This window comes from Pleuronectes platessa, chromosome 9, assembly GCF_947347685.1.
Source record: "Pleuronectes platessa chromosome 9, fPlePla1.1, whole genome shotgun sequence".
Classification (NCBI taxonomy): Eukaryota; Metazoa; Chordata; class Actinopteri; order Pleuronectiformes; family Pleuronectidae; genus Pleuronectes; species Pleuronectes platessa.
Genome location: NC_070634.1, coordinates 20052755 through 20075144, shown reverse-complemented (window position 1 = coordinate 20075144; position 22390 = coordinate 20052755). Strand labels below are relative to the sequence as shown.

Below are 22390 nucleotides of genomic sequence, written 5' to 3'. Positions count from 1 at the left end.
AGTTTTAAAAAAAGCTCCAAAGACAGGAGTTGCAGTAGTTCTTAAGGTTAGGGGTCGTATTAATATTGTTTTTGAGTAGTTGACTATTAAAAGATTCGGACCAACGGACCAAAATCTAGTCCGACCAAAAGAAGTTGTTTTTGTCCGGATTTAACACTGAACCATGGTTCAAATAATTTTCAGTATGATAATATTTTTATGGGAAGTTCGGACTTTCAAACCAATTAAACGAAGTAACAATTTTTTTTTTTGTATCCTTTGCCTCCAATGACATAATGTTTGATAAAATAGGATAGGGTTGTGATACCATGATGATATTGCAGTGGCAAAAGACTGTTTTTTTCCTGTTTAATACAATGTTAAAGTGACAAAGACATGAGGTTTCGTTGCCTTGTGGTGTGAAAACATCCTCGATCTACAAACAGGAAAAAACAACTGTGGGAAATAAATACAAAGAAACCAACTCCTACTCTGACCTTGACCTTTTCCAGCCACATAAAGATGTGTCCAGTGAGCCCCCAATCACCCCCACCCCCCGTCCAGGCAGCATGACTCGCCCACTGGTCCCAGAGATGTGCTTCAGCGTTGGGTCAGGAAACACCGAACCTCCACCCACCAACCATCACATTGGAGAGGATGGAACCAGTGTCCTGCTTTGCTGTTCATCTTGCAAAATGCAGGTTCACGCCAGTAAGTAAAATACCCTCAATGGAGCAATAACATATGGTTAATGTACTGGTTATATATATTTTCTTTTTAGATGAGCAGGAAAAATAAATCTGAGCACAGCACATTGTTTGTATGCTGTTCACGAAGAGTCAACAGTCCTGCAGCTGCATGAAGCTTTCTAGCAGAGGAAATGTAATTACAGCTTTTACACTGCGGCAGCACCAGGAAGTCAGTGCGGCCACTGAGGCATAGATAACAAGATTTTAAGGATGTTAGAAGGTGGTGTTTAGATATCTCTATTTATTCTATTTCTGTATCGAGTAAGTTATACAAATCTAACCTGTTAAGGCCTAACGTCTGCGCAAACATGGATGTTAAAAACTGAGGTCTTTTTGGTTAAAAAAATATTGTGAATTTGAAATGGTTAAATAAACAGTAGGAAGTTGTGGAAAAGTTTGATTTGATTCAGTTTCAATAGTCAGACACCGACAGCTGTGGGCACACTGCAGCGTTTGATTTATAACTCTCCGAATCTTGGTCTCAGCCAGCTACAAGCCCAAACATGAGCTGACAAGTTTTACAGACAAGCTCTACTGGGTATTCCACTGTTCCTCTCTATTCACAACTTTTGTTTTGTAACCCTGGATCCCTGAGAACAGTCCTGGAAAAATATGAAAAACCGAAGATAAGACTCCACTACAGCAGTGCAACAAACTGTCAGCCCGATTCCCATGTTGCAGGGCTCAGTGAGGTTCCGTAGTTTAACTCTCCTTGACTCGGGTTAAACCAGCTAAGAGGCTGCTCGAGCAACGCAGAGACCTCTCTGCAGGCGCCAGAACATAAACTTTACCGGCACTTATTTAACCTGGTTTCCACACTTAAACACAGCAAAATCGGGAAAATTGACTTTCAAGGGCATTTGGCTTCCGTCACAGCAAGGGTGAAAGAAATGGCGGCTTGTTAACAGTGTGTAAGAGTGTGTTAGCTTCGGTGTTTCTCTGCCGGCTCTGCTTCTCATCACCACATGTCATCATTATTTATCTATATAACAAAAAGTTCTATTTGGTTTTGTATTTTTAAATCGTGGTTTTATAGTAATAAAGTATCTACTTTTCAAATCTTTGCATGTGTGGCAGATTCGTATTGGGCTACACATTCAACCAGATAATTTCACATGTGCAGCCAGGAAAACGCACAGCGCGCACACACACACCAACCCTCCTGGGTGCTTATTATCCCTAAAGCTGAAGTGCACCTTCAAAAAGGCCAGTTCATTAGTCATCCAGGGATGAGCTGGGCTCAGATGGGGAAGCAGTGCTGCTATTGATAAGATGACATGAAGCAGAAAGAACTCCTGTCAAAAACACCACCTCTGCAATCCAGCACCGTACTCTCCATTGTTTCTGAGCGGGCATCCAACTATAAATCGTTCACACCTGCCTAGGTGTTACATGAATGTGCCAGTCTTTTGGTGCAAAAGTACAAATTGGAGGTAGTGATGAGAAAATCCAGCAAGTTCTCTATGAAATGTGAACAAAGTAGTAAACAAGCAGGTTCGGTATCATGGTCTATGAAGAAAATGACTCAAAAAACAAAGTAATTGTAGAAATGTAGGAAGTATTTAATATGTACTTGGGTCAAGTTGCTAAAGAGTTTATTATGACACATGTGATTCTAGATGACAGTTTTGAAACTTTAAATGCAAGATTGTTTGGGAAAGCTGTGTGGAGTCATTAATCTCTTGTCTCTTGTAGGTTGTTACGGTGTCAAACCAGAGTCTGTCAGTGATTCCTGGACGTGCTCCAGATGTGCAGCAGGAGCCTGGACAGTGGTGAGTTGCAGCACCACCTCACATAAACCCACCTCTTCAAATCAGTAAAAAACGGCTTTATTTATTCCAGGACTCCAAGTATAATGATTTAATCTGTAATAATATGGGGTCCAAAACTATGAGGCCACCTCTACTTTCATTTTACTGGATTTTCTGTCTTTATATACTCTTACAAAATCAATTTGTATAATAGAATAAATTATGTGTATCTGAGTCCCTCGCTGCCTGAAACCCAATCCTTGCTTGCTTTCTTTTTTTCAGAATTGTTGTCTTTGCAACCTGCGTGGAGGAGCTTTTAAAAAGACCGTGGACAACTGGTTAGTGGCGCACACTTGGTTCTTGAAGTGGCTTTTTACACATTCTAAATTGGCTGCAAAGGGGTTTATTACAATGTTAGCTTCTGAAATCAAGTAAAACAGTAGTCTAAGGCCAAATTATGATTTAAAATGTATTGACTTTTTGTGATAGCATCTCAGTGTTCTTCCGGTGAATCAGGAAATAGTGCTCCCAGTTTTTAATTCAGCATACAGAGCTGACCTAGGTCTAAGAACAATTTTCTAAATTATACAAGGGTCTTCAAGAACTGAGCGGGGTCAATACATCCTACATAAAACAATAGTGGGAAAGCGAGGGAAACTTTTCACTGTCTTGGAGAGTTTAATTGGAAGAATTTGGTTAGATCATTTATAACTCCAGCACTTAAACAGACTGAAGAAACGCAGAAAGCATGATGGAGAGGTTGTGGAACTAAAAGAGCAAATCATTATCATGTATTGTTGGACTGCTTCGGGTATTCATGAAAAATTAAGATTGACTTTTGTTTTCTAAGAAAAAGTGCAATGACTGACGTTGGTATGAGCATGGTTTGTCTTCTTCTTTGACATTTGCTGGTATTCACAAGGTTTTAATGGCATCTGTCTCTGCCTGTGTGTCACTAGTTGGGTCCACATCATCTGTGCCATCGCTGTGGCTGAGGCTCGCTTTGTCAACGCCATTGAAAGGGAGCCAGTGGACATCAGTGCTGTTCCAGAAACACGCAAGAATCTGGTAAGAAAAAAAAGATTAATTTGTATACAGGGTACAGTGTGATGCCAGTCAGGCAAGTTTATGTTGAACAGCCCCACAGTTAAAATCGTTAGGTAAATACTAAAGATAGCAACCTCTCTCTTTGAAGACATTACCAAAAACCTGCTCGTATTCGTTGTTCAGCAGCTGCTCATTTCATTTGTCTTGCCTCCTTCACTTAATTTCTTCTTTGACTCCGACAGTCTTCATCTACCTTTAGGCGAATCCCATCTTTCCCGCCCGCTGCCTCTGTATCTGTCACTCTCTCCATTACGCCCCCCTCCTCCCCTCCTCCCCTTGTGGATGGATAGATCATGTTTTTGCAAGCTGTGGACGACACGGGGTAAAACAGATGTGCTGAGGGGAATGGCTGAATAATCATCTGTCATTTCTCACTGTGCCAAATGAACTGCATCGATCCCGTGGGCAGGAGGCAATTTCCCCATTGCTGCCGCGTCTTTGAACACAAGTGGTCCCCCACCCCTTCACAGACAGTTGCAGTGCTGCTGGTGCATTATCACAAATCTACAAACCTCCCTCCCCTTCTCCCTGAAAATCTATCAAAGACAAGCTGGGTGACATTTGCATCCAAGTGCTGTTTAAGCAGGTTTCTTCCATCTCTCCTTAAAATGCCATGAGAAAAAATTCTGCAGTCTATAGATGTGGATGTCTGGGCTGTTAAAAAGTGAACACTAACCCTATTCAGCAGTCTAAGATCGTTTCTCCATCCCTGGGTTTCAGTGATGGTTTTCAGGGCCAAAATCATAGATACTCATTTTCTACAAACAGACGCTCAAAATACTTTTAAAATAGGTCTTAAAAACTCTAGAATTCAATAATCTTTACACAAATTCTTTCTCAGCGATACATACATTAGCATGCTGTTTAAAACCACAAACAAGACTAACACGAAACTGATAAACTTCAATTTTGGCGAGTGGGAGTAACACTGGAACTCTAATATTCACTCATATCTGTCGTTATATCTTAAATATAATTTATTATGGTCTCAAAAACGACAGAACCCATGGATTTTGAATTGGAGATTAACTGTACTGCGAAGTGGAATGAGGGATAAACAAAATAGACATACATTTTGTATACGGAATTTCATCCCATGACGTTGAGGTCTCATGTCTCATGTTGTTGATCTCACCAGTGGAAAACTACTGCAGCTGGCGAAAACTTTAAGCTGCAGCAGCCGGTTTACTATCACTCAGTAAAGCTCTGCTGAGAGCAGTTGTATATTTTTCCTGCACTGGTACTGAAATGAAGTATTGACACATTAATAAAGAATTTTTATTTTTTGTATTGATCGGCCAATTGCTGCACTACAGCTGCTGGCCGTGTGATTTGTCAGAAGGTGGTGGATGGAGAGGGAAGGGTGTGAGAGAAAAGGAGCGAGTGGGAAGACGCAGACACACCGTGTGATAGATGATTACAAAAAACACAAATACACAGAAAGATACAAGTCACAGGAGATGAGGCAGCTGTCACAGCTGTTGGGAAAGAGGTTGAGTCTGTTTGTTAGATTGAAGCATTGAGTAATGAGTGGAATGTGAATCATTTATTTTCAAATTAAAATTATTTATCTGCCAGAGATTTCTCAAAAATAAATCCTTATATTAGGATTTTGAGGGAAGATGATTTTTGTAAAACACACCTGAGGTTGCCCTGGTGTATTGAGACTATAACTCAGTTTGACAGGTCAAATTCTCTTACACCCGTTCCTCTCTTCCCTCGTTGCGTCTCGGCTATTCATCCATCTCTCCCTTGTTCTCTCTGTCTTAACTGAAATGGGGAACAAATGAGAGATGGGGGAGGGAAGGTGTAAAGACCACTGAAGACATGGAGGACTGAAGGGTTTGAAGTGAATGAGAGGAAGGTGACTGGGTTGTAAGTTGTGCAGTGTGCTACATGTGGAGTGGGCTCAGCAGAGAAGCAGACCTGGTTCACGGATGTGGTTGGCTGGTGGTAATTTCACAGTCAGGATGTGGGGACGTAATAGGAGGATTTAAAAGGGACAAGACTCAGAGGGAAAACGGCAATGTCCGTGTACGTTTATGCGGGGGGGGGTTGAGAAAGGAAAAAAAAAAAGATGAAAAACTGTTTTCCAATGTCACAGTGACAATTCAGGCTGCTGTTAACAAATACAAATTTGCTGTGTTGGGGAGAGAAACTCACTACAGCACTGACGCTGAGAACTGCACAAAAATGTTCTGGGCAAAACCTGAAAATAATTCATTCCATATCTAGTGATTTAAAAAAAAAAAAACAATCAAAGATCTGAGAGAACTTGATAAATCCTCCATAGGCCTTGTTTCAGTACCTGGGATTTTAAGGTGTGAAAGATCTGAAACAAAAAGTAATGTTTTTTTGTAGCTAAATTGTTGTGGTTGCTCTTTCATCCACTTGGTGTCATGTTTTGGCCATAGGAAGAACATCCCAGCTGTGGCAGCAGGTTCAAAGACCCACACTACATCCATACTATACATTTCTATGTTTAAATTATATTCTAAACCATCCATTCTAACACACCAGAAACTGCAGGAACATTTGTGTACACTGGTCCTGTGCGTGTCTGTGGAGACAGGAAGCAGATTGTCGACTCCGCGGTCGGTAGCTTAATTACAGACAGTACTTTGAACAAACTAAAACAGTGGTGAAAATTCTATGGAGGGATTCATGTGTATAGACCAACAATGTGGAATTATTACAAAGCTTTGCCTTTATCATGACTGATATGACCCAGGAAGTGAATGCAGGTGAAAGTTTTTTTCCCGATACCATTAAAATAAAAAAATGCGTGATAGACAAGCATCTCTAAGCATGAAAGCTTTGTTCCTTCCACACATTTTAGATTTAAGTGTATATATTAAACTTTGAATCTTTTACTGCGCAATTTTCATTGAATACAAAAAAACAAGTTTCAGGTTTGCCTGGCATAAGTAACATGTGCAAGATTTGAGCTGAAGGACAGAGAATAATAGTAAAAAACAAAGCTAATGAGGTCAAGGGGGGATTCGTCTCCAGCATAAATCAAAAACCGACATTATTTTTTGATCTCATTGCAGAAGTGCGTGTTCTGCCACGGGAAGAACTCCAGTCCGAACCGCGGCGCCTGCATCCAGTGCTCGAACGAGAACTGCGCCACCTCCTTCCACGTCACCTGCGCCCAAATCGCCGGAGTGGTCATGAAGCCTGCGGACTGGCCCTACGTGGTGTCGGTCACCTGCCACCGGCACACCAAGGTCCCCACCAAGGTAAGTGCACATCCAGGGAAAGGGTCGCTGATGATGATATATATTATTGGGCCCCCTTACAACCATCTTCTGCCTCCCATTTATATTTTAGACATTTCACTTGACATTTTAACATGTTGTTGCTGTATAGTAAAGTCAGATTTTCCAAGTTAAAAACTTCAACCTCTGTCTTTGTTTCTCTTCGTTCAGTCGCGGTCAGCAACCAGAGCCCCGCCCTGTCCGAACGTGGGCCAGAGAGTGATTGGCCGCAACGCTGACGGCTGGTATTACCATTGCACCATTATCGGAACGGCAACGCAGACGTTCTACGAGGTCAACTTTGATGACGGCTCATACTGTGACAACGTGCACCCAGAAAACCTACTGGTGAGTTCTCCTGCAGTGGAGTTAGACACTGATTCAATTGATCGAGACAGTTCCTCAAATAAAGTGCTTTTTAGCCACAAGCATTACTTGCAGAAATTGGTTGCACTTAAAATATATGCGAGATGATTTCAAGTAATCTAATGTTTGAAAATAACAAAATATAAGCAATCAGGGAACTTAAACTTAATTTTCTGCTGCCAACTAAAACACTTAAAAGCAGCCTAAATTGTGTAAACGTGAAAAATGGGAGAACATTATGAAAATCATACTAAAAACGTAATTAGTCAAAGTTCATAATTCTATTTAGTGAATCTTTCTGCTTGCTGCCTCAGGTTAATTACTTATAATGCTCTTTATGAATCACAGGTTCATCAGAATTTTAAAAAACAATATTCAGTTAAATGACATAAGTACATTTCTTAAATGTAATTTTTTCCGTCATCCATCTCCTTCACATTCTTCTTTTCTCTCCTCCTCTTTCTCTCCTTCCCTCGCTCCTCCTCCAGAGTCACGACTGCCTGCGGAACGGTCTCCCCGAAATCGGGGAGTTGATCGTGGTCTGCACGTCCGAGGGTCAGGTCCTCAACGCTTACTTCATCAAACAGCACGTCCACAAGCTCTACCAGGTGAGGGAGAAACACCACCTCTGGAAATGAGCCTCATTCATTTACAATCAAACCGGCTATAAAGTGATTATATATATTATATAAAGATTTTTAAACCCCGTCAAGTGGAGGTTCGAGAAACTGTTTTAAATCACTGGCTGAGTCTCTTGGAAAATAAATCATAGTTAAAATCGGTGAATCACTCAGAAGAGGTGTCGATTCAAGTGAGAATAAAGCATAGAAAACATTGAAGCTAGTCCAAATTGCAGTTTGTGTAAATGTAAAATCTAAAAACCTTTCGACGTCAAGCTATAAAATCATTTTCAAAATACAGTTGCACCTCAACTCCGGTGTGGTGCAGACTATACTACGTAATGGGATAATTTGAATGTCTCATCTGATGCTCTTCTGCAATGAGAATGTAGGTGATTGAACCTGTGAGCTAATTCATGGTTTTACCACCATCTGCTTTGGTTTCCTGGGTCTTGTATTTATCAGCTTGTGAAACGCTCGGCTTCCCCTACAGATTATGGTCAAACATTTGGATACAGCGCAGCATCAAAACGTAAAGTAGAGATTTCACCGGAGCATGCTGTGGGATTCATGGGGCAAATATGATGAGTGCTTGCATAGTGGAGATTTCAGAGTTGAAGCAGGCGAATCTGGAAATTGTGTCAGAGAAGAGTTGAAAGTCACTTCTGAACTCGGAGACTGGGATTAATTATCAGCCATAGTCGAGTGAGGTTGTTAATCTTAGATTTTGCCATGACGCTGGTTTTATAAGAACATTTAAAGCTTTTAACCTGAGTCAGTTCTTAATTTAAATTTTTCCAGAAAAGTTGTACACTACACACGTTACAATCTTGTTTTGTTAGATATCAAATCTTGTGTCTCCTCAGTACGTCAGTGTTGCATCTTTCTGTGTTAATGACCCCGAGGTGCTCGGGCGCTGCAGTTCTGAGAGTCCTGTTTGATGAGAAACACTGTGACCATGAGTTAAAAAAAAACAACCCTCCAGCTGGTCGCTGTGTCACAGCCCTGACCTTCTTCCCCCCCCCCCCCCCTTTTTCCCCTTCTTTTTCTCAAGACTTTAAAAGATCTACATTTACATTTAAAATACTGAGCTGCTGGTCTTATTCAGCCACCGAGCAGCTTTGGGGTTCAGTGCCACGGTCAAGGACATTTTCACCGAACACACGGTTGTTGATGAACCATTTCTCATGGCTGAGATCCAGCCCCTGACTTTCTGGGTGCATGTTTGTATTTCTCACTCATTAATCTCTTCTCTTCATAACTCACTGATGTGTCTGTTTCCCAATTTCAATCAAGGTACTCAGGACGTGTCCTTTTGGTTGTGATTTATTCCGCTTCGCTTGTGTCTCTGTGTGTTTCTGCTGTAACTTCCGTGGCAAAGGACGTATTTACTGTAGTTAGCTTTTTTCCCCTATGTTTGTTTGAATCTGTCACTCGTGATGGATCATGATTATTCATTGCCGTTTGCTGCGTAATGGCATTAAAACTTAATTCTGATACTTCATCGGTGAACATGGTTAGCGCCTGAACTAGGTCTTTTGATATTGTTTTGACTGAGAGATCGCTAACGCATGAGGTTACATATTGTATGTTTAAATACCAGATTTTTATTTCATCCTTACAGGTCGAGTTTCAGGACCAGACTCAGCTGATGCTCAAACACTCCGAGATCCACCAGCTGGACCTGGAGCTGCCCAAAAGGGTCCGAGCCCGACTTGTGAGTATTCTGCTGAAATTTCTGCTTCTGCAAAAAATAATAATAATAAGAAGAGGCCGCCCACAGCTTGTATCGTTCAATAAAAAAGACTCTCGAGTAGCTTAAGTTTTTATTCAAGCAAATGGCTGACGCTTTGCAGCCCACAGAATAGCCAGAGTCCTTGAATATTAATAGAGATGAAGGCTGGGTTCACTTTTAAAACTGATCGGACAGGACTGATCATGAGCTCTGATCTTTCAGTAACACATGCACAGTAACTCAAGCAGTTCAACATCAATATATTCATTGCTGTATATTATTCAAACCGAGTGAATAAGAAAAGAGCCCAAGTGATGCAGCTTGTTTAAACTTTAACTGGTAAGAACATGATTATACAGTAGGTGATTCTCCCTCATTCAAAAAGAGTAATATGCATATTCTCCAATGCACAGGAAAAGGACACATATTTATAATTCATAATTTTAGTTGGAATTATTGCTAGAAACAGTTGCTCCTCTTTTCAGCCTCTGTCTCAAACGCTTGGTTTTAGCTACTGAAACCTCTTCTTTGATATTAAGTGTTGACGCTCATCTGATCGTGATCGTCCAGCGTCACATTTGAGAAAGCATCTTATTGCCCTGTGGGAATGTGGAACAGTTTACCTGCCATTTCCATTGTGGAGGTTTTAGCTGCTCGATAAAGTGGATAAATGTACATGCTCACAATTCAGACACTCTGACACGGAGGACTGTTATTGCAGAGCACTAAACCGGATGTGATGTGTCCTCTCTAAGTATGTACTTGTCTGTCTACAGGCGATTAATGCTCCCCAGGAGGAGGCCCCCTCAGCAGATGAAGCCCAAGCAGCCAAACGCCGCTGTCTGCCGCCTGGCCCAGCCCAACCGACTGAGACCCCCACCAATATAATCACTCCGCCCTCCTGCCCCCTACTGGCAGCCCTGGTAGACGCACCAGCAGCAACACGCGAGAGTATTAGTACGCCGCAGACCTCACAACCTCTGTCCCCGCTCGGCATGTACCAACTGGAGTCCCCCGTCCCAACCAGCAGTATTCATGTGGACGCAGAGACCCCAATGGACACGAGCGTCCTCTTCAGGGAAGCTCTAAGGGAGTCATCCCTGGCCTCGGACCCAACGCTGACTCCTCAGTCGACCCCTTTCCGGTCGACATTAAACTCTGACCCCCTCCTGTCCGCCCCGTCCCCTCCCCCGCCGCCCCAGCACATGTCCGACAGCTACACGCCGAGCAGCAGCTACGTTTCCTACATGGAGACTCTGCTCAACTCACATTTCCCTCAGGATGACGGGTCCGGACCCCTGTATTAAAAATATATATAAATTAATTAATTAATAGAACTCCACAAAATTATAACTTGGTCAACGGAGGCTGAGCCAATAGGAAGTAAGCTAATGGAGCTGGATTGTGCTAAGTGCTGTATTAATGGACAAAAAGACATTTCCTGGAGCAGCTCTGAGCTCTGGGCAGGAGCAGGAAGAGACACGGACACATGAGCACTCTTAATGCATGTTGCTTTTCCATTTTTGAGTTAATGTATTTGCAGTGGTGCTTTAGCTTGGTCTGAAGCAGCAGCCGCTAAAGAGGTAACAGCTTTTTATTTTTAACAATGTTATTATTATTATTTTGTCGGTTTATTTTTTGCAAAGGTCTTTATGTTCTTTTAGATTTTTTGGTCAGCTGCTGTGCTTTTTCTCCTCCATCTTAATATGAATTTGTCTCTGGGTGGTATCAACTCCATACCTCATTGCATTAATCTAGTAACGGCACACTACCGTCTTCTTTTTCGACAGGAAGATAATTATCCTGATCTCTTTCTTTTTCTACTTTAACTCAAGTAACCAGCAGCAAATTATCTATCTGTCAATCCAGGCCTCCTGTGACGTCCAACACGGTGGAACAAAAGGATATTTACTGTGAGGTTTTATTTCTGGATTGCAGGGGGGAAAGGGTGTGAAAAAAGGTATTGTAGGGGTGAACTCAGTATTTAAATGTCTTAGTCAAATATTGAAAGAATTATTTGTAATAGAAAAAACATGCTTAATGCAAACACGGGTAGATTTGTCTGCAGGATGCATTAAATTTGTGTGAAGCTGTGTCACCGTAGGAAACAGACGAGATCTTCATGTATTTGACGTCTTTCAAACGGCTCCACGGCTTCTCACCAGAAACCGTCTCAGGGTTCCTACATGTGGAAAATAAATTAAGTTGTAACAAGTCACACAGTCGAGGAAGAACACGGCACATGAATATCTGTTGCTCCGTCATATTTGCTTCTGGCGACAGTTTCTCTGCGACACTGAGTGATTTCTTTTTGTATCTGTCACATTATCTCTATGAGCTTGAAGGTATGATATTTGGAAAGAGGAACTTACGTAGGAACCCTCCAATCTGGAGATATTTTGTACCATTCTTGGTTTAAATTCTATGTATTAATCTATATTGTTAATGTTGTCGTTTTTCTATAACTGTCTTCCTTCTATCTTCATCTTCTGAACTTCACAAACTTGGCCGAACCAAAAATATGTTTATTTTTGACAGAATTTTTCAGGCATATTTCTCAGTTTGTACTGACGACTGCAGGCTCTTTGCTTTTTTTCCGGATGGGGCCGATTTGTGCTGCAGAGGTGCTACAGAGATATTAAAACTACTGACGGACTCCACTTCCCAACACTGTCACCTTGTACATACCGCAGGCCTCGTGTATTGTGAATCAAATTTGTAAATGTCTTGAATATACTGCAACTTTCTTTTCCTTTTCTTCCCTGTCACATCAACTGAAATGTTGGAACGCAGACGGGTTCCTGTATCCGAATGACATCCATCAAGAAATCTTATTTCATAGGGATTAAAGTGGGTTGCTAGTTGCCAGCTCTTCTGTGTTTTGTATGTTCATCAGCACAGGGATTGAAGAAGTCGTTTGAGTCGCTAACATCTGATGATTATACATTACAGAGATACATTAAAATAATCACTGATAATGTAAGTCTATATCCAGATACCAATCAAGACCCTTCTAGTTTTGTGGAAACTCAAATTCTCAGTAATCGCAAAAAGACTCAGACATCTCTGGTTTGGTTAATCCAGTGAAATTAATAAATCAATCAGGATTATTGTGATTGATTTTAACAATCCCATAAATCATATCATACCATAAAACGGTACATTTCTTGTCTAATCTTATCGTCAAAGCCTTAATACAAGCAGAAGATATTAAAATGAGAACTGTCAGTGTATGATATAGCATGTTATTTCTATTTTGTTAAATCAGAACAAAAACCCAACAGTCTAATCTACTGGTTGTAAATGAAAGGAAGTTTATATCAACAAGGCCCTGACGTCAAGGAACCTGTTGAAGTAGAGGTTTAATATGTTGACAAGCCCTGACAGTGGAGATTTCAAGTTAACTAGCACAAATGAAATCCTAAAATCCAGCCGAGAGGAATCAGTCGTGTAGAAGTTTGTAATGAAATGTAAATTATTTTTATAAACTGATTCACTGGTCCAAACAACAAAACACCTGAAACTTTTCTGGCATCTTTGAGAATATCGTATCAGGTGAAGTCTCCAGTTTCTGTTTTGAGCGACTGAAGTTTGACTTGAGTCTCAGTCTGCGTGTCAGGAACATAGATTCAGACCCTGCAGTCTAAACAAAGCCGTCTTTATGAATTACCATTTTAAAACTAAAGTAATAACCCAACCTAATGGTTTGTCAGAGCCATCACTGTGCCTGTGGGAAACCCCATATTTTGCATCTCAAAAGAGAATCTCACCAGTGTCAGCGTGACATTTACAGCGTTGAAAAGCTTTCCGTACAAGGCCTCGGGGGAATTTTTAGATTTTCTTCTATTTATTCACTTACTAATGGTGAAATTTAATTAAGGCCACCAGGGTGACCCCAGGTCTGTGGCATGTAATCGCATGTTTAATACAAGATCCTCTGTCGCCGCCTCCTCAGACAAAGAGAGTTTAGTGTATATTCAATAATTGGCAGTGCAAACAGCAGCGGTTCTGTTTATTCCTCTCTGCGGCGTCTCGTTGGCAGAACTCTGGCGTCGCACATTAAGCACGCAGCGGGGAGGTATGTCTTTGCACTGGCTTGCTGGGTTCATCCTGCAAGTTATTTTTAGAGCGTAATTAGCAGGAACCGGCAGCCAGACCAGCGGAAATTCCCACCCCCCCCGAAATTAATTCCACAATTTCATTATATTTTCAGAAGTAGAATTCATTAAATTACTTCACTCGGTTTCCCAGGAATCCAGATGAGATGAACGACTCTGGAGCTCTCCCTGCAGACATCCACAATGCCACATCTCTGGACTATTACAAAAACTGAAACTCGTCTGTTCACAAAAGCATTCGTCCAATAGATCCATCGTTATTATTTTCTGTCCTTTGTTTAATTTATTTATTTGTTTTAATTTCCTTATTCTGTAAAGAGGCCTTGTTTACATTGAAAGGTGCTTTGTAAGTCCATGTTATTTGTCCACACCAGGAAGAGGAAAGTGCACAAAGACCTGTATTATTACATAGTGCAGAATGTAATAGATATTTTCGCTGCTTTCTACATTCTGTACCACAACAAAACACAGGTGGGCAGAGGTCACTGCAGCAGAAGGAGTGTATTTAAATAGGAGCACCACCTGCTCCATCTTCAGAAACACTGTTCTGTCTTCATTTACATATCAACACATCCTCAGCTTGTGTTTTTCACATTGATGATCTACTGATTTACCTGAAATTCAACCAGACCTGGTGGCTGCTTTGGTTCTTAGGCGTTTCAGATCTAAATGTGAGCGCTGCTTTCCAAAGATCACCAACGGATGAAGGTTGATGATTCACAAATTGCTACACGGCAATCACATGGTCACAAGAATCTTTATTTTTCGATTTAAACCTTAGCTTGTGTCTTTAATTGTACAGGATGCACTGATGCCCTGAACAAATTTTTTTTATACGAATGTGAATGGTCTGTATATATATATATATATATAAATATATACTTTATACTTCGAACTACACCAAAAATCTGTTGTTGTTGAAGCATTTTCTGTCATCAACCATCCGAAAGTTACGTGATATGTTTGACATTGACACAAAAGTACACAACGGCTCGACATGATGTGATCACTGAGCGTTTCCTTCCTCTGTGTCCTGATGCACTAACGGGATTCACTTTGACTCCTCGGGTGTTAAGACCTTTTAAATCTGGAATCCCAATGAGAGGAGGATAGAAGTGGAGCGGGAGAAGGTCACAGAAAGAACAAGAAATCTGTGTCTTATGGACAAATTGTTAATGTGGGCATGAGCTCACCCACACGCACGCACACACACGCACGCACGCACATACAGACACACACTCTCGACACTACGAGCTGTGCATATGCCAAGGCTGCATTGCCCTCGCTGGATCAAGGCGGCCATTAACATTCTGAAGTGCCTGCTGTGTCTTTGCAGAGGAACTGGGGATGTGCCAGCTTGGCAATTACTTTAACAACTCCAGAGTTTGATTTCTTTATTCAGTTGAACCTGGCCGGGGGTAAGACTGAGGAGAAACACGAGGGAGAGGACTCCAAAGGACAAAAGTTTACGCTGACCCGACTGTAGTGAAAGTAGAGGAGAAGGAGATCGGGAACTTTCAACGCTTCAGAGACGAGTAACCAAGAAGCTGGAAAGTGTGCGTCCTCGAGGAGACAGAAGCCACAAGGTCAAAAGGTGGAGAAAGCCAGTGAGAGACCGTCTCCACCCAGATGTCCTTCAGGACCACATTCAAACCTCCAACCTGCTGGATGGCTCTCACACAGCCGAGCGGCTCACATGGAAATGGGGAATCAGTGAATGCAGTGGGATCTAATTGCAGATGGAAGTGGCAATTAGGTTGACAAGCTGGTTGATATGACAGGCTCCATTATGGCCTTAAGCCTTTATTACATGTCTGCCTAGTAAATCACATCACGGAGGGAGTGTTATCATAATGACTTAGTGGAGCTCAAGCTGTCAACAGTGTCCCCCGTTTGAAGGGGACGGGCAGTCGGAGGTGTCTGATCTCTATGAACTCCCACAGACACAAGTGGCGTAACCATGGAAACATTGTCCATTAAGACGTCCTGGTAAGTATAACCATTCATCCAGTCTGACGGATGATTAGGCTGCAACCACAGATGATATTTAAACATGGACGACGTGCCTCCACTTCCTCCCACTGTACAAAATGAGGCAAAGATAGACTGGATGCGGGGGGGGGGGGGGGGGGGGGGGGTGGGAATACATGTGCTTGACCAATCACAAGTCAGGTGTTTGTCTGTATTTGACTGTATTTTGAGTGCGTCCAGCCACTAGGGGGCAACAAGAGGCTTCAGTTTTGGGGAGCTGCGATGTTGTCAGTCTTTGTCTAGTTTATGGATTAGTCCACATAGTGTAATATGCTCCATTTTGTAGTAGTGTCCAAATGTTGTTGTTGTTGTTGTTGTTGATATAAAAATCCTGCGACAAACAAGTTATTACCGGTGAAGAGTAAATGCGCAGGGGGGTTTGTAATAATCTGCCCGATGAGCTCATTTTAATAATCCTCTGTATAGAAGTCACTATATAGTGAAGAAGGGAATTGTGGGTCAGTGGGTGATTTCGGACACACCCTATGGTTACAACAGGAAGTGCAATGTAAACTGACCTCGGGAGGTTCTGAGTTCTCACTTCGGGGAACAAGACATTTTTTGAATTTCTTTTATTATGAAAGGTTGGAGATGATGCACGTCTTTTTCTCACAAGTCTCCATTTGTTTCCTCTGCTTCAGACACAAGTGACTGATTTTACAGAGAGACACTCACTGGAGAGAGAGAGGGAGAAAAAACAAAACAGCGTTGGTAAGTGCCGGGCCTTATTAACGAAGTGAATCTTCATCCAGTCACACACGACAAATAAATGGCCGCCCCCTTGAAGCTCTTAATCGGCCCATTAGTCTTCCAGCGACCACAGCCTCCTCCTCTTCTTCTTCTCTTTTTTCTGTCTCTGTCTCTCTCCCTTTCTCTCTCTTTCTGTGACTATTTCCCTTTTAGACCGGTCCAGATACATCCGTCACCTCGTATTTGCATGCGGACCACACGCGCTGACGGAGCTGAGTGCACAGCTGGAGACGCTACATCACATTTACTCCCTGTACTCGTGCAATAAACACTGTTCTCCACATCTCGGGGCCCGTTTCCCTCCTCGCTCCTTCATCGAAACACTCACATTACTCCTCCTCCTCACAAGTGACCTGGAAACTCATCCGTTGGAGAGCAGCTCCATCACGTCTGCTTCTCTTCTACTTCCTGTGAAACCGTTTTTTTCCCCGGTGTTATTTGAACCTTTACATGATTGTTTTCTGGAATATTTGTATTCCCTGCAGCCACCTCGTTTTTTGCTGATACATGAATTCCAAACCCGTTCATTTCCGTGACTCTAAAGCGAGTGTCTAAACGGCTGGAATGAAAGATGAATATGCTGAGTAATGGCAGGGTTTGCTGCTCTAAGTCAGCCCAATTAATCACCGGGCGGCGTCGTGCCCGGCTTAAAGAGCTGCACAAACACAGGCCGGCTCTGTGAGGAACCGGCTCGCTTATCTATATGTGACCGGCGCTTATTTCCCCTACATTTTCCTCCCATTCCTCAGCTGCCACTCGCTGCACCCTCCGCTAATTCAGCCGCTTAAAATCTCATTTCAGACACAATTAGCCTTTTAGCCCGACCGATGTGCCGTCACCTGTGTTTCTCTCTCTCTCTCTTTCTCTCTCTCTCTTTCTCTCTCTCTCTCTCTCTCTCTCATCCTTTGTGAAAATGTTCTCTTTCTCTCCCCGATGAGGATCGTTATTGGGGTTAGTGAAAAGGAGTTTTGATCACTAGCAGGAGAAAACATATTAAAGGGCCCATTAGGAGACTGTTAAAACCTCCGCCTGTTGCCACACCAGGGGCATCGACACTGTGACACTTTCATTTCACTCCTTTGCCATACGTTTTTACATGTGAAGAGAGAGAGAGAGAGAGAGAGATGTTCGGTGAAGCAGAGCCAGGCCCCGCCGCTGTTATTTATTATTTTAGAAACTCTTAACTGCAAAGTTTTCAGAACGATGACGCTCATCACTTTTACTTTGCAGGCGAGTCACAGCATCATTTCCCTGCATCTGCTCTGCAGCTGCCGGCAAACTGGTTGATTTTCCAAATGCACATTTGGGTAATTTTTGGTTAGCTAAGTGTGTCTGAAGTGTGTGTGTGTGTGTGTGTGTGTGTGTGTGTATTTGTTTCTACATTTGTCTATAAAGCCTCTGAGCAGGAAGTCACTCAGCTACCTGATAATGTTTGTTATCCAGAAATCTGAAAATCCTCGAGGATCGAAGTGAAGTTGATTATTTACAGAGTCCGACATCACAATTTCACAATGTAATTTATTTATGTGTCACATGTTATTCCTACATTTTAACGTGTGTGTTTTAATCTGTGTTTCATACCTTTATAATTTCCTTTATAGTTATTTTTCAGCTGTTTCAGGTGTCTCCCTTTACTGAAATATGAAAAGTTAATGCTTAAATAAATGTACCTCAAGATTTGTACTCAGGAGGAAACTCTAGTTCTCGTTCCAAAAATGAAATGTTAAAAGAATCCCAGAGATCATAAAAGACCGAAAGCCAAATGGGAAACTTGTGAGTGGCCCTTTACTCAAAATGTCTCGAGGCTTCATCACTGCAGCTCACAAGCCAATGAGTGATGTCACATGGAGGACGGAGAGATTTTCACTCTGGCTGAAAGATATTGACAAATAATCAATGAACACTTGTCACAGTCTTCTCAATGGGAACAAATATATTCTCTTGTATTAATTCCATGGTTGTTAATTTTGACCCTAGGAGACTCAACAACACAGACACACAGACACACAGACACACACACACACACACACACACACACACTTTCTCAGTGATTCTGATTTAATTTAGTTTTATTCAAATGAATCCCCTCCAATGACAGCGCAGGTGTGGTGAAGGAGAAGAGGAGGATAATTAACGCCATTTAAAGTGCTCCCTCTCCTCTTCCCTCTCTTCCTCCCTCTCCTCCTCCATCTCAGCTTTTTAATTATAGGAAGGAAATCTCTCTCGGCTGCCACTGCCACTGTCAAACATACACAAACACACAACCAGTGCATATTCACACAAACACACGTATGTACAGAAAATACTTTTACACACAAGTCTGCGCGCATTAATATTCAGAAACACAGATGTACAGTACACTCGTTAATGTGGAGACAAAGAAACGTGGGAAAACACACACACACACACACGCACACACACATATGCACACACACAGTTGGCATCTTTTCTGAGAAGCAGTGAACATTAATGATCAGACCTCACCACCGTGCCTGAGTTATTTAATTGGTAATGAGTATGTTTATTAAATAAAGATTTCAGCAGGTGTTGATTTGGCTGTGGAACAAAAATAATATTATAATAAGGAATTACGTCAAAGCAACAGCAACACATCTCCACACTCCTCTCAAAGGAAGATAAAACAGTCAAGGTCGTGTCTTTGATATCGTCGGAGAGACTTGGAGGCTGATTCCGAGTCACTATATATCTTTAGGTGTTAACTGTCTAATTATATTTAAAGCTAACACTTAACGGTAGTTATTCTGAATCAGCCTCCAATTTGGGACGGAAGAAAGAAAGAAGTGAACTTAGCAGATGAACATCTCATCTCTGTTCAAGCTACAGCTGCTTGAGGCTCGAGCAGCTTCTACCTGAACCTCTGCAGCTGTTAGAGGCTTTATCCAAAGACTAAGGTTATTTATTTAAGATAAAAATATTAAAATACTCTTACGCACAAGAAATCCATAATGTATAACCAGTGTTTTCCATTTTTCCAGGATGCAGGTTGGTGTTTTTCTCCTCTCACTCACGGATGAAAGCAAAACTTGAATGTCAAATCCTTCTGTAGAACTGAAAGACCACCGTCCTCCATAAAGATAATTTCACACACTTTATATTAGGCACAAGTCTTAATACAATGCTTAACAACAACCTGTTGCACAGCCCTCAGTTAATGATTTAGTTTCTCTGAAATATTATAGGCTCTGTGTCACATAAGAAGTTCTAACATTTTCTTTTTCAAAAGTAGGTAACATCTCATTCAAATGGCAGATCCTGATACTCAACAAAGAAAACATCAGCTCCATCCACCTGAAATCCATTTACAGTCTCGACTCCAGCTGTTTTCAAAGCTCCTGTGAACGACAGTCTGTGCAAACACATCTGCAGACATGATGCAACCGATGATGAGCCACTGGTGCGGAAACTGAAAATGGAGACATCAGCTTTCCCCCTGTCTTGATCGGCTATCCCTCCTTTAACATATAACAGAAGTGCACCCTGGGAGGAAACACTCCCCCCCCCACCCTTAGATCATCATCCCCTGTATCATTATCACATCTAACACTCCAGTCTCCGCCCCCTACAGCGAGGAGCTTTATTTTTTGGTGTTAGTTGAAAGTGACTTAACACTTCTCTGCTGCAAACATCCACAAGTCAATCATCTCTACTAGTTCTGATCTCAACCTTCTGGTAACCACAGACGTGTAAAGCATTTTTTAAAGTAAATCTATTATCAATGATCATTCGTCAACAGTAATTGACGACCGTTCAAATGTGAGAGAGACTGAAGAAGAAGAAAAATGTCAGAGGAGTGAACATTGAATGATGTTCGATAGTCCATTCAGTTGTCAGTCGATCAATTCGCCCTAAATGTCAACACGTCAACTTTGACAATTCCATTCATTTTTCATTAGTATGCTAACATGACTTAATTAATTAATGACTGGATCTTATGGCGCATTTCAATATTCTATTTCCTCACTTGGAGAAAAACGGTGGCACTGCGTCGTTCTCGTGGATAATGAGAAAATAACGTGGCTCAAATCATAGAGACAGAAACCTCTTGAGTTCATTTCAACAAAAATCTGCAAACAAAAAGACTCGTGGCTGCTTTGTACTGTCCTGCTTTATATACAGTGGAGATATATTGAGGTCAGTTATCCAAGGCTTCGTCTCAGAGCCAGTGTCCAAAGACGCACACCACATATCTGTCACAACAACGCTCTGACTCGAGAGAATTATAGATTTAAAGTTGTTTTGGTCTTAATTTCATGTTTTGCAGTTTTGTCAATTTTAACCCTATGTCTAGCTGTTTGCTGTTTACCTTCCTTTGTACACAGAGCACCCACACCCAAGTGAATTATCCTCACTGGACCCACGTTGTATTAACACTGTATAAGAGATATATCTGAAAACATGTGTCTGCTTAATGACGCTGCTCTTTCTGCCGGTGTCAACCCGACCTGAGAGTGATACTCGATGCTCGGGAAATTAAATCCAGCAGGAGTCCAAACCATCGAGGACAAAGACGCAGCAGCGTTATTCCGCCTCCCTGGGAATTACGCTTCTTATCACCGCTCCTCAAAACAGACATGAAGAAGAGGGAGCAGCGATGAAGATCCTCTGGTGCTGTGATGATAGTATCGCAGCAGCTGATTCCCGTGAATTAAACTCTTGCGTGTGGAGTCTATATTCAGCGCTGGCCTTGTGAGGTGACGTCCTGCATACTTCACGACCCCCTTAAACTTTTAAATGTTTATAGTCACCTCTATCAAATGAGCCACAGCTGCCTGGAAGCTCTGCCCTTCGTTCCTTCATCATTAAACCGAGTTCATTACTTCAATTAAAGGCCGCAGCCTGTAAAGGCCTCGCTGTGGCTGCTGCTGCATGAAACCACACATAAATGGAGCCGGGCATTCACATAATTAAAGCCAAGATGTTAGGACATAATTCTTAATTAAGCTTTAATGTGATAAAGTGGGATAGCAGGACAGAACTCTCCTTTAAGGGAAGAAGGCCTTTGTAATGAGGTGATTAATGGACTTAAGGGGGAAGAAGATGTAATTGGCTGGTCGTCCCTCCCAGCTGTAGAGCAGGACACTGCTTGTCGTGGAGCGCAGCGCTGCTCACGGAACAAAATGTGATATCGTCCGTCTGTAGGAAAAGTCTGTAATAGCAAAATCTAAAGTCCGAAGAGATTAAGATACAACTCTTTAGCTCAGAATACCATGTGCAGCACAGCAGGGCTCCTCCTGCACCGGCTGTCACAAACAGTAAGGTGATGGGTTTAAGACTCAGACTTAAAGGTCACTACATCAACTTATTCAACATCAGGCTCCTCTGTGTCGCCGGTGGGTTTCCTGAGGTAAACCTCTGCATCACTGCAGCTAGGTAAGAAACTTGAAACAAGTTTACAAGAAAATACCCGAGTGAGAGCTCGGGTATTTTCTTGTAAACAATAAGTTTACATTAAAGCCTGAAACATGCTTCTGCGACTGCGTCTGCGTCTTTTCACGCCGCTGTGGCGCAAGACTCGTTGTCATTCATGCTTCCCCAACCGTTGCGCGTCTTACAAAGCAATTCCGTGCCAGAACACTAGGCGGAGTAATGCTTTTTGTCGAAGACGACCTGAGAGACGCCTTCTTTGTGGGTGTGGCAATCGTTGTTGACTGTTTATTTACCTTCTACCAGTCGTGTTCTCCATTACAAACACACGGTGAACCATGGCAGAGAGTGTATTCACGATTCCAACCGAATAACAATTGATTGAGATGGAGTTGCTGGACATTGAAGAGCAACTTCTTATAATTAGTCATCAGGAAAAGCGACTGGAGAGGAGACGGAGGCGTAGGTGGTCTGTACGGCCATTAAGTACTCGGACATCGACGGGTTGTAAAGGTGCTCATATTTTCGGACCTCTTCCG

General features: G+C 42.1%; 1 protein-coding gene across 3 annotated transcripts in view; it reads left to right on the top strand.

The window, feature by feature from the left end:
• The window catches only part of kdm4b (lysine (K)-specific demethylase 4B), a 40498-nt gene extending 28067 nt beyond the window's left edge, over positions 1–12431 (top strand). For all 3 annotated transcript variants that reach the window (XM_053430768.1, XM_053430769.1, XM_053430767.1), the window contains 9 exons: positions 492–690; positions 2424–2500; positions 2762–2817; positions 3439–3547; positions 6640–6828; positions 7018–7194; positions 7701–7820; positions 9457–9549; positions 10344–12431. In XM_053430768.1, the coding sequence (XP_053286743.1) occupies positions 492–690; positions 2424–2500; positions 2762–2817; positions 3439–3547; positions 6640–6828; positions 7018–7194; positions 7701–7820; positions 9457–9549; positions 10344–10874 (1551 nt within the window). In that variant the 3' untranslated portion in view covers positions 10875–12431. The remainder of the gene's footprint in view (positions 1–491; positions 691–2423; positions 2501–2761; positions 2818–3438; positions 3548–6639; positions 6829–7017; positions 7195–7700; positions 7821–9456; positions 9550–10343) is intronic.
• The last annotated feature ends 9959 nt before the right edge of the window (positions 12432–22390 follow it).